The 17843-nt window shown below is 44.9% G+C and overlaps 2 protein-coding genes across 2 annotated transcripts in view; both read right to left on the bottom strand.

Moving 5' to 3' along the window:
- Positions 1-376: 376 nt before the first annotated feature.
- On the bottom strand, positions 377-10876 carry TTC4 (tetratricopeptide repeat domain 4). Its single transcript, XM_050963582.1, has 10 exons — positions 10738-10876; positions 9398-9515; positions 8986-9147; positions 7965-8042; positions 5683-5807; positions 4681-4767; positions 4348-4562; positions 3092-3173; positions 1713-1795; positions 377-623 (listed from the first exon to the last, which is right to left on the bottom strand). The coding sequence occupies exons 1-10, from the start codon at positions 10840-10842 to the stop codon at positions 521-523; spliced, it is 1158 nt and encodes a 385-aa protein (XP_050819539.1). The 5' UTR covers positions 10843-10876; the 3' UTR covers positions 377-520.
- A 1300-nt stretch (positions 10877-12176) lies between these two features.
- MROH7 (maestro heat like repeat family member 7) overlaps positions 12177-17843 on the bottom strand; it is a 35221-nt gene continuing 29554 nt past the window's right edge. The window contains 6 exon segments of the mRNA XM_050963585.1: positions 12177-12623; positions 14302-14364; positions 14898-15000; positions 15175-15297; positions 15562-15717; positions 16941-17102. Coding sequence (XP_050819542.1) covers positions 12388-12623; positions 14302-14364; positions 14898-15000; positions 15175-15297; positions 15562-15717; positions 16941-17102 — 843 coding nt within the window. The 3' untranslated portion in view covers positions 12177-12387.

The raw sequence follows: 17843 nt of genomic DNA, 5'->3' as shown, positions 1-17843 counted from the left end.
GCTCCGGGCCAGTGGATTAATGCAGAGTCATACAGTGATACTAGAGATCCCAGTTCCACTCACTTCAAAACCAGTAACTACAGCCATTCCAGTGCAGGAGGTCAGCAGTGGAATTCTTCACTCCTCCACAATGCACGTACACTGAAAGTTGATGTCACTTCATCTATAATTAAGGTTTGGCACATATGCATAGCTGCCATTCATACACTGTGCAAGGCCTAAGGGAACAGCAGTCCATTTCACTATATTAAAGAAGACTACCATCCATTTATATATTTGGGGCAGGGGGGAATCAACCTTCAGTCCGTATCCACTCGGACCTCGGTGACTTTGTTCCAAGGGGAGTTCTGCATGTGCAAAAATTGTAAGACAAAGGTCCAACAGAGGCTACGTTTATTTGATTGAAGTAGAAAAAATTATTAAACTCTATAGGTGGAAGACTGATTGTTCCTATCTGTGGATATGAACAATCCAGCCCACAGCAAGGGTTTCTCTCGTCCCTTTTTGTGCTTGCACTTGTTCATTTTAGTTGATGCACCTTCTTGCCAAAAAAGTAATTCTTAGAGAAAGGGGAGTGCTTTACTAAAACCAAAAAAGCAGGAGTCCCAGCCTTTACAAAGTACCTGCAACGAACACAAAAAAGTAAATCATCCTCATTTCTAGCCCAATGTTACACCGAGTGAAAGCTTTGGCCCCACTTCAACAATTAAAAACTGGCTTCGGGGGGCCTAATGTCAAGACTTTTTTTTTTTTTTTTTTGCTGAATTAGCAGCGCCTGTTATATTGATGTCTGTGCACGAATGGGGAGAGTGGTTTATGAATCAATTCCTTTCCCCACAACTTTTCTAATTAGAATTAAGATAGCACTGTCACCCTGAATGTCACGTTCATCCTGCCAATTTAAGGCTGCAATAGACCAGAATAGTGGCAAGGGTTATGCATGCTGCTGAGTTTTATGGAAAAATAGTTAAGATGCAGTCCTGAGCAGCAAGATTCCAGGTCTGAGTTTTTATTGGTGACTGTTTGCAGCAAGATCTCTAGCTGGAAAAGAAGTGGCATGCTGACTCAGCACAGTATTCCTTCCCCCCCACACACAGCGGCTAGATTCTTTTTTAAATCTAAAGGCACATGCTATCTTTTTGTTGTTTTACACTGCAAGTTAGGTCAGCCTGTCAGCTTCTTAGGAATGGAAGTCAGTTTCTTTACCAGCCTGGGGTTTTTCTGGATCTCATCTGGACAGTGGGTTGTCAGCTGTGGGCTACTCATGTAGATACAACCATTTTTAAATAGTACAAGGCACTTGATCCCTTCAATACATTCAGTCCACTGAGTTCCAAGCACTTGATTTTTTCAGTGTTAGGAAACAGTATTAATAGCTCTGTGTGTGAGCAAAAACAGCAGAGCAGTGACAGTGCAACTTTCATCTAACCCACTGAGGTGTTAAGTAAAGTAGCACAGAGGTAGCTTTCTGCTGTTTCTGCTCTTCCAAACACACACCTTATAGATGCAGACTAGCATGCTCTCCCTCTCGTGTGGTTTATTTCCCCACTTTGCTTATGGATACCAAAAGTCTGACTGGGAAGTGTGATTTGTTTTTTTAAAAAGCCATTTAACCCTGTAGGGGAGGCACCTGAATTTTACAGGGAGAGTGTGACTCTATCTCTCGCACTGCAGATGAACGAACAAAATGCTGTTCCAGGCCACTCGCTCACCTTTGGTGCTGCAGCACTTGCAGCAGTGTGTTTTCTGGGTTCAGCTGGTACATTTCTTCTCTTGCTTCATCTTCAAAATAAAGCTGGATAAAATTTGGTATAAGATGAATATTTAAGATACCTCTGGCTTGCCCACAGGTGTACCAGGGACACTAGCTAAAAGCCTGCTGAAAGATTTGTCATGATCGCACACACAGTCATACAGCAGAGCATCTGCATGTCTGTCCTCTAACTAAAATGGACGCACCACTAGGGCTCTTAGAGCTTCATCTACCTAAAAGGGACTAGCAGGGGGTGGGGGGAAAAAATCCAGAGATAAGGAAACCTTTCAACGGCTTGTTTTGTATAGATTGCAGCCTTTTAATTATTTACTATTTACATGGCTTTCCCTATATAAACCAATATATATTTGATCTGTTACGACTGCCCTTGCATAAGACTGGCTCCAGCCAAACAGTTGAATAAAGAAGGTGAGGTGCTCTGCCTGTCAATGAAGTGATGGGGTTATGGGAATCAAAGCCTTGGGACCACTTTTTAAAAACAGGCTAAATTCATCTGTGGTGTCACTTCATTATAGTTACCCAAGGAATAAATTGAGCCTATTTTGTTTAAGAATCATTATTACAGCAGCTATGTCTAAAACAAAACTTAGCCCAACATATTTAAGCCCCTTAGATTGCATATACCTCTTGGTAGTTATCAACAAAATGTCCATCCCGATAAGTAGTGCCTGAGGAATTATGTTTTTGGAAAGGACTGCTCAGTGCACCAAGGGACATCACCGTTGCCTGGGGATATGAAACTGTAGTGGGAAGTATCTATCTCACATACTTGTATACAAGTAATTCATGTTGGAATATACTGAAAACTACTGGGTGTAGTCACAACCTAATTACATTCTAAATGGTTAATCTCATCAAGTCTCCGTACGTAATAGCATCCAAGTCGGAGCTAGGCTACTTAATTCTAACAATTACTCCTATGCTTTTCCATCATGTATTAGTGTACACATTATTTTGAACACTTTTCACTAAATTATGGATAAAAAAGTTATTAGGTTAACAAGCTACTGGTCTAATTCTTGCTTATTACATACACAGGAATCGAGGCAATAAAATACCTCAAAATAAAAATATAAATTGAGAGAGAGAAGAATTTTCACATTCTTAATTTAAACAGTGTTGTGTATTCTAACAGCTACAATAAATTTAGCCTGGAAATGTATGAATGAATGTGCAGCCCACACCTTCATTTCACAGGAAGGCATGCTAAACAAAAATGTTACAAATGTATTTTATCTACTTAATAAGATGCTTATGAGAAACTAATAAAAAATGTACATCTGAAATATAAAATAGAAGAAAGGTCAAATTTCCTACCTCTAGATTGCTGGGATGATATTTTCTTTCCGAATCCCAAGGAGGTAACTCAGCAAACATCACCTGTATATGATCAATAAATCTAAAAGCCAAAGTGGATCTTGTTATAATCCTAGTCACAGCATTCAGTAGCTACTATAATCCATGCTAATAAATCTACTAGTTCAATTTCTCTAATCATACATTTAAATATGAATGATGGCAAAGATTACAGTAGCAAGCAGGTTAAACAATAGCTTAAAGGCTACCGTAATTATCTGATTATGTTCCGGCCAATGTAAGTTTCAGAAACATACTCTTAACATACTGAACCTTATACTTTGCTTTAAACATATACTTTTATTAACAACCTTCACAATGTAGCAAAAAATGTTACCATTAATGTTACCAAGGTGACCATTAAACTTTGATTTCAGCCTTTTCAGGGATACTGCCAAGATAAATGTTGTATATTTATTTAAAATTGATTTCCCTCTCTGTGTTACTAACAATGCCTTAGATTAGAACAAAAAACTTTCAAAATCTAATTTCCATGTCACTGTTTATGCCACCAGTTTACTTCTTGCACTTCGGTGATCTTACACAGTGAAACTGTTCTGGTTTGTCATATTCATTTTTACTTTCTTGGCTCTTGACCACAGCCCTATGCTCTTGCTTTCCAACATTACGACAACATTAAAACCCCTTGTCTAACCATCTGCACTGCGACGTAAAACAAAAAAAATCTATTAATATGATTGGTTAATACACATGCCACCGTTTCTGTTATGAATTTCAAGTTCATTAACTTGTATCTCTGCAGAGCTATAAACTAAAGCTCATACCAAGAGAAGGGGAGTTTCCCCCTTTCCAGCACTCACTTCTAGCCTTGAGTTAGCAGGACAATATCAGGCCTCTAAGAGCTATTTTAGGTCATTTTGGGAAGTGTTTTATATTTATCAGCTTTAACTTCTCTCTTCCTTTGAGACCTCCACAACTGGACTCTTGGTACCTAAGGCACCTGGTGGCTTCAAAATTCTGTCCTGATTAATTCCTAAATAGTTTTCTTGTAACCTATGTAGTATACAGCTTTTAGTGACACATGCTTGAGATAACCTGTCACCTTTACATCAATATCATTAGATATTCCACACACTTCCCCACTATGAACTCATGAAATCTAGATTTTGGCCCTGAACTACTTTGGAAGTCTGGTGTTATTTCTGTCATGAAACAGAATATCTGAAAATCATTATTTCACATGAAGTAGAAATCACCTGGAGTCCTCGTGAAAAGCTGAGATGAAATCTGTTTGCCCATATTCAGGATACAGGAAGAGCACAGGCCAGTTCAGATTGCCATTATCATCTAAGTAGACCTTTGTGCCCGTGGTACTGTCAGAACTCAGTCCATCTAAGGACATCTCAGCCAGACCATCTGATATTTCTTCTTCTTCCTTAGAGGCCTCCAGAAACAGCTTGATATTCCTTTCCTACATTGAAAGAATCAATTTGAGAACATGACGTAAAAATCAAAGTTTAGTCACTTGAATATCTACATATGAAGAACAACTTTTGAGAGAGAATCCTTAACACATCTTAGGCCCATACCTTTATAGCAGTGAGTAAGACTTCCTTCTGAGACTGTTCCTCCTTCTCCTTCAGTTTTGCTTTCCTTGCATCCCGCTGTTCAGCTCGCTGCACGTAAGACAAGTTTGCATCACAATCATGGGGAAATAAGTCAACATCCTTCATTACTTTTATTTTACTGAAGTTGTGAAACCAATTTGGGTCACCAGAAAAATTATGGTTCCTCTCACTGCATTGCTTTACAGTGACCTGGCTAGGAATCACTGTTGAATTCCACTTCATGGAAATGCTCAGTGATTTTTTTTTTTTTTTAAGTTTTTTTTACTCACACTTTGTCCATTTATAGCACCTTTCTTCCAAGCTCAGAAGCTCTCTACCACCATTAATTAAACCTGACATCCCCTATGAGGGAGGCAAATATTCTTATCCTCATTTAACAGGTTAAAGAAGGTAAAATTATGCTAATTCCATGCCCAAGATCATACAACTGTCAGTGAGAGACAGAAATGAACCCTGGACTCCAGGGACCTAAGTCCCTTCCTCTAACCAGCAGATTGCTTCCTCCCATACCTGAACGGTATAGTCTCATTCTGTGAGAATAGTAGGGAATACCTGGCTAATTTCTTTCAATCATGATTTAAGAGGTCTCTTTCTTTCCCTACAAAACCAAAGCCATAATAAGCAGTTTGGTCTCCAATATGGCACCATGTCCCTTGTTAGTTGCAGTGATGCTGGCTTCACTAGCTGTAAAATTGGATGCACTGAATTTGGACAAGACCAATACTCCAATGTTAAAGATCGGAAGAGACCCATTAGGCCATCCAATCAATCTTCCACAATCTTTAGATCCTGCTGGACAGAAACTGTAGCACCCTCTGGAAAAAAATAATTAGCATTTATACATGGCTTCCATCTGAGGATCCCAAAGTGCTTCCCAACCATGAAGTGGGGTAATGGACTAACGGTCTGATCTGGCAAGGTAAATCCTGTATTGCCATGGGCAGGTTTTGGTTTGGTTTTTACCTTTAACCGGTCGGCTTTGGCTCTCGTTTCCACAAGTTTCTTCTCCTTTGAATCTATCCTCAGACCCTCCTCGCACCATGCCATTGCTTCAGGGAAATTCTTTAACTCCAAATGGCACAAAGCTCCTGAAAGAAAGTTTAAAAATTCCGACACAGGACCAGTGTATAAATCTATTTATACTAGGGGTGGGCAAATTTTTTGGTCTGAGGGCCACATCTGGATACGGAAATTGTAAGGCGGGCCATGAATGCTCACAAAATTAACAATTCAGAGAGATTCAAATAAACTTTATTTAATAAATATACATTTTAGTGGAAATAAACATAAAACCATACAATTATAAATATACCAACGTATTACAATTAAACCGAGCTTACCCCCTTTCCACGCCCTCTCTCTCTAGCCTGGATTTGTTGGGTGTAAGCTTCCAGTCATTGAGACTCATTGAGATTCACCAGCCGCCTGCTCTCAGAAATCTCCTCCCACGTAAGTCTTGACAGCCCACAATTTTGAAAACCGCCACTGAGCACTCCCTGGCCAACTACTCTTTCTTTTATCCTCAACAATGGAAAATTAACACGACTAAAACACGAGAGTCACCTAAGCGAACAAGTAGCAGGCAAGTGGGTTTGCACATTCCAGGCTCTGATGACGCATGAGGCATGTTTAGGCTGTGCAGCTGGAGTAACATGCGTGCCCTCACGCCAGTCACGCAGGTCCTGAACACACGGGAGCCTCCGACCCTGCTGCCCGGCTGGAGCACCAGAGCAGGGCAAGCCCCTGACCCCGCTCCCCGGCTAAAGCGCTGGAGCAGAGCAATGGAGCTCGAGGGCCAGATTAAAAGGTCTGACGGGCTAGATGAGGCCCATGGGCCACGATTTGCCCAACCCTGAATTATACAGAGTATTCTATATTCCCCTCAATATAAACAAGCACAACTATGAGGTTTAATGACTTCATTGGGGCTATTTAAAGTAGCAAACACCATGCCTGCTAGCTTGCTTTCACAGGATCAGGCTCAATGATAGGATTTCAGCAGGGGTAGCAAGGAGATAAGTGAAACAGAAGTCTCTGAACATTGGCCAAATTCTCTGACAGTGTCACTGCACTGAAATCAATGGAGTTCTATGTCTTTGCAACAACTTTAAATTTAAATTGCAGCAATAACATTTTGGAGCTTTACGTTATTAAAGATTTACGACCTGTCTCTTCTAGGAAGAGATCCTGAAGACTGAAGTAACAGAAATGGGATGAAATTCAATAGTACAAAGTACGAGGTCATTCACTTCGGGTCTAATAAGAAGAACTCCTGCTAAGGGGCTCATCAGCTGGGGGCAACATAGGAGGAGAGAGGCCTGGGCATGTTGACTGATCAAAGATGACTAGGAGTCATCAATGTGATGCGCTGTGAAAAATGCAATCCCAGGATGTATCAGGAGAGGCACTTCCAGCAGAGAGAGAGAAATATTCAGTGGTATTGTACAAGGCACTGGTAAGACCTCATCTGGAACACTGTGTACAGTTCTGGTCACCCACGTTCAAAGAAAGATTAATTTAAACTGGAACACGTGCAGAGAAGAGCTTCTAGGATGATTTGGGGAAGGGAGGGCCTATCTTATGAGAGGAGACTGGAAGAGATTCAACCTAGCAAACGGAAGGCTGAGAAGGTATATGATTCCCCTCTATGAATACACTGAGGGGCAAAGAGCTATTTAAGCTAAAGGACAATGTTGACATAAGAACAAATGCATATAAACTGGCCGTGAACAGATTCAGGCTGGAAATCAGAAGAAGGTGTCTCACCACCAGGAAAGAGGTTCTGGAACAGCCTCCCTATAGGAGTTGTGGGGGGAAACAACTTAAAACTAATTGAGAGACAGCAGGACAAATTTATGAGTGGGATAGTACGACAGGGAGAATACAGTGATAGTCGGTAATGCACCTCTGTTTATCAGCCATTCAAGGTAGATAAACAAAACTATATTATAAAATGGAAACAAACTAGCTAATTTATAAAAAAGTACATTTAGTCAAACATAATAAAAAAAATCTGAGTCAACCGCTAAGAACAGTATGTAACAAATTATCCTTACAGAGCATTTTGAAGCCTGGTCTTTTGATTAGTTAACTTAAACACCCATGATTGTTGTAAAATCCTCCTTGAATACAATATAGTTTTGCAAAATAAAGTGACTCCCTTAGTTAATCTAGGTTTAGCATTTATAAATTACCTTTGTACTTCAAAATACTGGCATACTATCCCCTTGTTTTTAAAATCTTACCTCTTATTATTGCTTTGAGATGGTTGGGTCTTATCTTTCTTGCTGCGCTCACATCACTGAGAGCAGAACGGTAGTTGCCTATACAAAGCAAAACGTGGCTCAGAACATTTCACATGGACAACTTCTAAAATCCAAGTAGACTTGAGGACAAGAGAAATCATTAGGCTGAACCACAGGACAATACATATTCTATGACCACAAGACAGGTACAGATGGAGGTTGCACATCAATGACAATAGAAATAAATGACTTGGGTAAATCTGGTGCCCAGAAAAGTGAAGGATGGATAACAGGAGCTAGGACAGACAATGCACAAACTGCTACATTTAACATACAACAGATTGTCCTCAATATTTATAACTTCCTTGTTTTGTTTCAGGGATATCAGTGGGACCTATGAAAATACCCAAGCCTACCCAAAATCTGATGCACATGTATAGTTCTCTGTCTCCTTCTCTCTTCACTATAGAATCAGAGTTTTATCACTGTCCTTTCCTCCCAGCACCTAACCCAGGTTTCCAGTGTTACTGACAAGACAGGACCATCATCAAATCACCTCTAGGAATTAGCCCAGAAAAGCCCAGCATCAGCCTGTTCGCTTCACACTCCTCCCCAAAGCACTTTGCTCTGGCCATAAGTTTTAAATTTAGCAATGTGCAAGACAGATGCTCCAAGATTTGAGCCCTGCAAAAAGAGTTAGAGCCACAGGGATGGCCCCTTATATTAAACAATCTGCTCGACCTTGTATTTAGCTGTGACACTCTGAGTACCGTTCCCAGACCTGAGGAAAAACTCTGTGTAGCTCGAAAGCTTCTCTCTCACCAAGAGAAGCTGGTCCATTCAAATACATTACCTTGCTCACCTTGAGTCTCTCAGAGCCACAGGGATGGTTCTTGATTGTCTGAAAATCTTTTAAAAGTTTGTAACAGTGAAAGCACATGACATAAATAGGCAAAGAAATGTAGTCATTTTTGGTTACACAGAATCTAGGTCAGACATAAAATGCAACATACGACATTACCCAGATAAAACTGTGCTGCAGCTCGGTTAGTATAAAGCACAGCATTCAAATCTTGGTCACTGCATTTCTTTTTTAACCCTTCAGTATATGAGATTACAGCTTTCTTGTAGTTTTTTTCCTTGAAGTATTCATTCCCCTCATTCTTATAGGTGTTTGCTTGTTCTGCAAAGACAAACAAAACACCTTTCATTGTACAATGCAATCAATAGATCACCCCGCCTATAACCTTAGCATACCTAAAAATTCAAAGATACCCAATGCCCACTCACAGAAAAGCAAGTGTTTAGAACCCATCACACACCCCTACAAACAATTAAATCCTCAAATCCCAAGGATAATCCCAAAGAGCAGTAGCACAATACCAGAATATTGTGAAAGCAAAGATTTAAATGTCCATGAAATTATGAAATACCTTCAGGAGATCGATCCTCATCAAAAATGATTGATTGGAGGCATGCCAAATCAGGATTCTGTTCAGGATCAATTTCAGCAGGGGATTTCTTCATAAACATGGGGATCTTGTCAAATTCCTATTAATAACAGCCAGTGTGGAAAACATAATCACAGAAATAGAATTAAGTCTACATTCTGGAAATTGTTAAATCCTTGACAATAACGTCTTGCAAAATATTCTCTTCAAGCACATCAACACAGACAGGGCACAGGTAGCCCAGTAATGCACTAAAGGAACGGAAGAAGCCATTCAGAGCTCACCCACATCTCTTTGGGAGCAAGAACCCCACATCTGAAGGAAAGATGAGTTTCTCTGTCAGCATTTCAATGGGACATTTCATATCCCACACAAGATATTTTTTTCAACATTTCTTGTTCAGATTGTCCCAGCATTAGGCCTACAAACTTTGGTGCCATTTCTGCCTCCTCACTAGGGGAGATCTACACTATTCGCCACTGCCCAAAATGATCTGACAACCGCAGGGCCGGCGCCTCCATTTAGGCGACCTAGGCGGTCGCGTAGGGCACCAGGATTCAGGGCAGCGGCATTCTGCCATTCGCGGTGGCAATTCGGCGGTGGGGGTTCCTTCTGCGCTCCGGGTCTTTGGTGGCAATTCTGCGGCAGGTCCTTCACTCGCTCCAGGACCCGCTGCTGAAGTGCCCCGAAGACTGGGAGCACGGAAGGACCCCCCTGCCCGCCGAATTGCCGCCAACGACTAGGGGCACGGAAGGACCCCTGCCTAGGGCTCCAAAAACCCTGGCGCCGCTCCTGGACAACTGCATTCAGAGAGAGAGAGAGACACACACACCACCTCCCATCTCTGTCAGACCATCACAATCCCTCTCCAAAAGACAGGAGACCCCTCCCTGGCCCAGGCAGGACACCCGACCAATACAGCACTTTGCACACCTCCTCACTGTCACTAGGGCCAGCTCCTTCCCCACCACCAGATCCCCCTGCCCCCAAACACCCCACCCATCTCCAGGGGTAGCCCCCTTCCCCCATCGCTGGGAATCAGACCCCCCTGCTGTCCCAAACACCAACCTCCATCTCTAGGGCCGGCCCCTGCCCCCCAGCAATATGGAGAACAGCCCCCAGCCCGGGCCGCCTGCTCCCCCCATCTCTAGGGCCGGCCCCTGCCCCCCAGCAATATGGACAACAGCCCCCCCCCCGCCCGGGCCGCCTGCTCCCCCCATCTCTAGGGACGCCTCCCTCTCGCCCCGCCCCATATCCCCAGGGACGAGACCCCCCAACACCCCGCTCGCAGGTGCCCTGTGGCCGAGGCCCGCGGCCCGCACCTGCTCCCAGCTCTCCGGGTTGAAGCCCCCGGTGTAGCGCTGGGGTTGGGATCTGTCGAGGAGGGAGGCCAGCCCGGCCTCCGCCTGCCCCGCGGCCTCCTCCATCGGCTCCGGCTCGGGCTCCTTCCTGCAGTGCAGCCGCCGCCGCTCCCCCCGCGCCCCGGCCCGGCGCCCTCCGTTCCGCCCCGCGCGGCGCCACTTCCACTAGGGCCTTGGCCACCTGCCCCACGGCCACGGGACACCCCCCACCCTGGGGCCAGGGACCGCGCCTCCCGCCCGGGACAGCCCCCTCCCCACGGCCTGGGACCGCTCCTCCTGCCCCACGCAGCCCCTGGGGCAGCCCCCTCCCCACGGCCTGGGACAGCTCCTCCTGCCCCGTGCAGACCCCGGGACAGCCCCGTCCCCACCCTGGGATCAGGGACAGCTCCTCCTGCCCTATGCAAACCCCGGGGCAGCCCCCTCCCCACGGCCTGGGACAGTTCCTCCTGCCCCGTGCAGACCCTGGGACAGCCCCCTCCCCACGGCCTGGGACAGCTCCTCCTGCCCTATGCAAACCCCGGGGCAGCCCCCTCCCCACGGCCTGGGGCCAGGGACAGCTCCTCCTGCACCGTGCAGACCCCGGGACAGCACCCTCCCCACGGCCTGGGGCCAGGGACAGCTCCTCCTGCCCTATGCAAACCCCGGGACATCCCCTTCCCCATGGCCTGGGGCCAGCTCCTCCTGCCCTATGCAAACCCCGGGACAGCCCCCTCCCCACAGCCTGGGGATCAGGGACAGCTCCCACCACCCCATACAAACCCAGGGACAGCTTCGCGGCAGGTTAGGGAGAGCGCCTGTCATGTAATACCAGCCAGTGGACCACTCCCCCCCAACCCAGCCTGGGAGTCAGGGACAGCTCCCCAGGGACAGGGCTGAGTGGCTGCTTCCTGTCTCTCCCCTCACACAAACCTAGGATCTAGGGGCCAGGGACATCGCCCCAGCTTCCCCCTAGGGACAGGGCTGAGACACATCCCCTCTTCTTCCTGCATCCCCATAAACAGGGCCAGCTCCCTCTCAGCCCCCCCCCCCACAGCCCCAGGGACAGGAGCAAAGAGAGGGACTAGCCCCTGTCCCCCAAACACAGCAACCAATGAGGAAAACTCAGAGGGGAAACAAGTGCCTAGAGTCAGGTCCGGATACTGCCCTGGAAGCGCGAAGCCTGCTCCCGCACAGGAACAGCTCGACCCTGGAGGGCAGGGGGGTAAGAAGCCACCCAAACTGTATGGGTCAGGAAAGCTCTCAACTGATAACTGGGCAGCAGAGAGCTCAGTGAGTAAAGAAACCACAGACACACTGTCTGAGGAGGGCACCTGGCACTAACAGCTGGCTATTACATGTGGCCAACACCCACCAACACTATAATTCTGCTCCAAAAAGTAAGTCAAGATTGCCTGGCAAGCTTTGCTCGCAATAAACTCTGAGTGCTCTTTATTGCCCATGTTCAGTTCACTTACTTTGGCATGTTAATGACCCTTCCAAAGCCCCTTTGATTTTCCCTCTGGTTGGAAAAACAGAGCAGGGAGCCCAAGTTGAGAAAAATAATCACGAGAGTCTCGCTGTGTCTGTATGGGGCTCAGTGGGGCATAAGCCCTGGCTCTCTTTTTGAGCCAGTTAGTGCTTGGCAGCTAATTTCCAGAGGTTGAGGGCATTGCACAGCCTGGATGAGGTGCCTTCGGTAGCAGGAGGATTTGGGGGGCCTTTGTGTTTCTCAGCAGAGTCACTGTTCACTTTGTGTTGCTCAACCAGGCCGTACTTTAATTTCCAGTAAACTGCCAGGATGCGTTCATGTGCCTGAGCAGCAAAGATACATACGGACGCCTCAGGGTCATGTAGTAAGCCTGCGAGGGCTGAAACAAAAGAGAAAATGTTGATTGGAAACTACAGAACTGTTCTAAAAGCTATTTATATCCAGAAATGCACAGCTCACTGGGGTCTTTGCATACTCACATTCAGCCGTCTAGAATACCATTCCTAGAGCCCTCCCCAGCATTTCCCCCTCATCTACAGCACCTGTAACATACCCCCATGCTAGATCCTCTGCATCCTCCTACTCATCGGCAGCGCCCATGGAACTCTACCATAAAGTACTTAAAAGAACTTGCTTGACAGGACTTTGTTATGCTTGATGCTGAAACAGTGCTGGGTACTTCACAGGAACTAGTCTAGACACTGTGCAGGTCCTGAAGATATTATGATGGAAGGCCTCAATACTGCAAGTTGTTCCATGGGGGCAGATGCCTGCACCTGCATGGAGCTTCACCGAAGTTAATGGGATTCTGCATGAGCACAGTGGTCAGATCACAAGGAACAATTTGCAGGATTGAGGCATAAGTTCAGACAACACAACAACTGAGGATAATAAAGGGGGAGTAGGTGGGGAGAAGGGAAGAGCTAGGAGAATGGTTACTTTAATAAGATCTCACATTAACTCCATGAGGCATGGACACATCTACAGATGCTCAGATTCTGGTGCATGTGATAAAAATATCGAGCCAGCCAGCCAAAGGAGTTAGTTAAATTAACTCACTTCTCACAGGCAACATGGAAGAAGCGAGTTTATAGGAGGGAATCAGAAGATGGTGGTGACGTGGCAAACTGGTTAAGGGAGGCTGTTCCATGCATAAGGGCAGCATGGAAGAACGTACAAAGGCAGTAGAAGGAGAATTAAAAAATGGGGCAGCCAAGCTGATGACACTGGCACAGAAGTGGAGGTGGAGCATGAAAGGAGATCAAATCAAATATACAGTTTGGGGCTGACTGATGTAAGGCTCTGAACGAAGCTTGAATTTGATATGGAAGGTGAAGGGGAGCTAGTGGAGGCATTCTAAAAAGGGGGACGATACAGTCATAACACAAAGATGGTTTTGGTCCAGAATTTTAGATGGACTGGAGGGGAAATAAACTGAGTATACAGGAGACCAGACAGAAGGAGTTTGTTGTTATCAGTCTGGAAGATGATTAGGGAGTGGGCAAGTGCGTTTGCTATCAGAGCCAAAAGGCAGAAGCAGAATTTGGAAGAATGATGGAAGAAGCAGCAACCTGATTTGGTCATAGCATGGATATTGGAGAGGAGACAAAGATGATTCAAGGTTACAGGTCTGGTTGATAAGGAGGAGGATGATGTTGTCTACAACACTGGAAAAAGGGAGTAGGAGAAGAGTTTAGTTCTGGTCATACTGAGTTTGAATTAATGGTGAGCTGAACCAATGTAAGAGGTTGGACAGTGTGTGTAAGAAAAGAGACTGAACTTTGAGAGATGGGTCCAGAGTGGATTTGAGAGTCATTAGTGTTGACTACCAGTTCTATCAAACACATGCGATTGGGGGTGCCACCAAGAATAAAGCACAGAGAAAGAAGAAGTATAGATTCAAACTATTACCAATACTCTTTATACAGTTCCTGCACAGCAAGAGTACTGACCTTTGTGCATATAAATCCCAATGCCTCCTCAGGCACATGTACACACTCAGACGCACACATACTCATCCAAGCTCATAGGAATTTAAAAATGAGGTATTTACTTACCATTACTTCTGATGTCCAAATCTTTCATTCTCATCATGTTGTCCATGTGCATAACCAGGAACCCTGAACATGCCATTAAAAGCAGGGAATTCCCATTACTCTCCCACCCTCCAAGAGGGACTTCCAGAGTTTTTGTCTTTCACACAAGGATGGCCTCAGGTACTTGGACAAGTTCTTAAATCCTGAGATAGAGAAGCTAAGGAGATAGGACTTGATTAAAAAGCCCACTGAAGTCAACTGGAGTCTTTTCATTGACTCCAATGAGCTTTGGATTTGGGTCATACTGAGAGGCTGGCTTTCAAGATGATGACATACATTTTTGCAGATAAATTCCTATAGGAGCATCCAGGGGAATTTTGGAGGTCCCCACAGGATTAGTTGCTGATGGGTGGGGCCCTTAGGGGTATTCTGATAGCATAAAATCCAGGAGTGACTCCTGGTTCTGTATTGCAACCAATACTAAATCCTATCAGGTCAAGAAATCAGGGTATCTGGTAAAAAGCAATTAACTTGCACTATTAGAGGAAACAGCGCAACAGATTGAAAAAGTGCTTCTATGGAATTTGCTAAAGAAATGTGCATTTTTCTGTATTTACCTATGAACATGGCTGCAGCCCTTCGTAAAGAAGGCTGTGTGCTATTGAGGTAGCACTGGCTTTGGAACAAGAACCTTTGGACAGTTTCCTGATGTTTCTTCACCTAAGACATCAATAATGCACAAAATGAAAGCTTAATGACAGGGATGGCCCGACACAACCCCTCATAACCCTACCCGCACAGCCTGATAAATGTAAACCCTCCCTCAACTGCGTGTAAACCCTCCCTCAACCAAATCAACACACAGTGCTAACAATGAACCCAGAGATTACTTACAAGGTACTGACAGATTTCATCCACATCTTCTTGGTGGTTGTGCCAGGCCTTTCTGTTGCCCACCTGTTTAGGTAGTCTCCATTCCAGGAGTCGAGAACATTCATCTAGAGCATTCTTACATTTCTACAAGACAGAATGGAGTTCCCACAGTTAAAAGACTGGGAACTGGCAATATTTTCCAACTGTTAATAACCTGCAATGAAAATGAATCTCCTGGAATTTCTTCTTCATGAGGTGATAGGGAAGCTCTAAGTTTTTTTCCAGAAGGAAACACATTAGAGTAGATAGATTAGGAGAAGATCCTACATTGAAAGGTGGAGATGGAGAAAGAGATGTCTGGGGATAGTGATGACTGAGGCTTGGAGCTAAATGACTGTAGGAACTTGCCTCACACATGTCAGGATTGCCCTCTTGCAGGTGCAGAAGTAATGGGATCAAGCTGTCCAAGACATCCTCCTCTTTCATAAGACCCTGACCCCTCTTCACCTCCTTGACCATTTTTCCAAACAAGGAAATGGCAGCAGAACGCACACTCACTCTCTCCTGAGAGAGACACAAACTGAGGAAGTCAGGAAGACAGGGGTCTTATTAGTGAATAGTAGTACTCCTCTTGGTTTGTAATGAAAATTACCACAATGTTTATGCTGCTACGTGGTCCACATTAGGGCTTTTGACAAAACAAATTTTTTTCACAAGAAGCGCCTGCTTTCTGTGGAAAATGTGTTTTTTAAATTGAAATATGTTGGTCAAAAGATTTCAGTGGAAAACGGGAATGGCAGTGCTCCACAGGAGCTGTAGTCTGTGCCTTGTATTCCCATTCTCCTCTTTGGGCCAGCATCCCCAGTGGGACTACATTTCCCATAATGCAGCAATTCTCAAACTGTGGGTCAGGACCCCAAAGTGGTCACATCCCCATTTTAATGTGGTCGTTAGGGCTGGTTTAGACTTACTGGGACCAGGGCCAAAGTCCACGCCCGAGGGCTTCGGCCCTGGGCAGCGGGGCTAGGGTTGCCTGGGGCTGAAGCCCTTGGGCTTCGACTTTGGCCCCCCCAGCCTGGGGCACTGGGGCTTTGGCTTTGCCCCTCCCCCTCAGTGGTCAGGCGTGGGCAGGCTCAAGCTTCGGCCCCCTCTCCTGGGGTCCTGTAGTAATTTTTATTGCCAGAAGGGGGTCGTGGTGCAGTGAAGTTTGAGAACTGCAGCCATAATGCATCACACAGTCTCCCCTTTTGGTAAGGGAAAGCTGTACAACATAGTGTTCGCGATGCATTATATACAGATACAGGGCTTGATCCTTCAAGGTGCTGAGTCACCTCATCTCCTACTGACTTCATCAATAGCAGTTGAGGGCACTCAGCACTTAACAGGTCAGTATATATGATAAGAGCTGAAATCGCTGCTCTTTCCACACTCATTCGGTTGCACAAAGTGTGTAGTGTGACTGAAATATGCCATGTGCAACATGCATAGCTGTAGCATAATGTGTATCACACCATAAACAGCCCCCATCACATGCTATATAGGGGCCTAACCTGGTTAGGCATGGCTACAGCTTGGGCTGTGCCTCTAAGTCATAGATAGCAGGGTCCACAGAGCTGGGACAGGCACAAGACAACTGTGGTGGGGCAGGAACAAGAATGAAGAGAATGAAAGCAGGAAGAGTGACATTGTTTCACTTCCATTATTTGATACAACTGATGGCTGGTGTGCAAGGGACATGCTCCTTGGCTCCCCTTCCCTCATCCTTTTCACACACACTGTTGTCTTACATCATCAAAGAGGAGCCGAAGGAGACTGGTGATGCAGCCAACATAACTTGCTACATCCAGGCCTCTGAGAATCTTCTTCACATCAGCAAGAGCCTCCACAATCAGCCTCCCGTCCACTCCACACAAGCTGTGTATCATGGCTGGCACCAGGACCTTTATCTCCTATACAGAAGAAGTTGATGCAGTAACTACCCCTACACTGTCTCACCAAGGATTCTGGTTTTCAGTTTAAAAAGAAAACCACCAATGTGAGACAGATTAATTTTCCGAGAATTTTTCTAAATATGGAAAAAGCCCTCAAGAAAATGGCAAGGTTAGCTTAAAATGGACTTTCCACAGAATTCATACCCTGTTCCCTGTAAATTACAGCCTATGTCACATTCTTTCCTTGCTCCTAATTCACTTCTTTGTCATAGCTATGGTTTGAGGCTTTTTTTTGGCTCACCACGTGTGAATATAAGAGGCAAACAATTAAAAAAAAAACAACAACTTTGAAACAAAGCAGTCATGAGGTTTTCTTTTCCCTTTTGCATTTATTTCATTGCTAATGAAATGTCTGATTTCTGCTCACAGTTATGCCATGACAATTCTAATAAACTGATTTTTCTAGGACATGACCAGGCACTAAAGTAGTCAAAAATAGACAATGTAAAGGTGTAAAAGATGACAATGTATAATCTTAGCCCCTTTTTAACATAATCCAGTGATTTTCAACCTTTTTTTCATTTGTGGAGCCCTAAAACATTTTGAATGGAGGTGCAGACCGCTTTGGAAAACATAGACATAGTCTGTGGACTCCCAGGGGTTTGTGGTTGAAAACCACTGCTATAACCCATAAAACAGCCATCAGATTGCATTTTATCCAATAATGCAGAAATTTATTTCCTACTCTGTCTCTAGTGT

Source organism: Gopherus flavomarginatus, chromosome 7, assembly GCF_025201925.1.
Source record: "Gopherus flavomarginatus isolate rGopFla2 chromosome 7, rGopFla2.mat.asm, whole genome shotgun sequence".
Classification (NCBI taxonomy): domain Eukaryota; kingdom Metazoa; phylum Chordata; order Testudines; family Testudinidae; genus Gopherus; species Gopherus flavomarginatus.
Note: the sequence above shows the minus strand (reverse complement) of the source record. Positions and strands in the feature narration are given on the sequence as shown.

Coding starts and splice junctions, on each gene's coding strand:
- TTC4 (XM_050963582.1), bottom strand. CDS start 10,842: ATGGAGGAGGCCGCGGGGCAGGCGGAGGCCGGGCTGGCCTCCCTCCTC. Junction 9,148..9,397: donor TGAGGATCGATCTCCTGAAG/GTATTTCATAAT, acceptor TTGTCTTTGCAG/AACAAGCAAACACCTATAAG. Junction 624..1,712: donor CAAGTGCTGCAGCACCAAAG/GTGAGCGAGTGG, acceptor TGTTCGTTGCAG/GTACTTTGTAAAGGCTGGGA.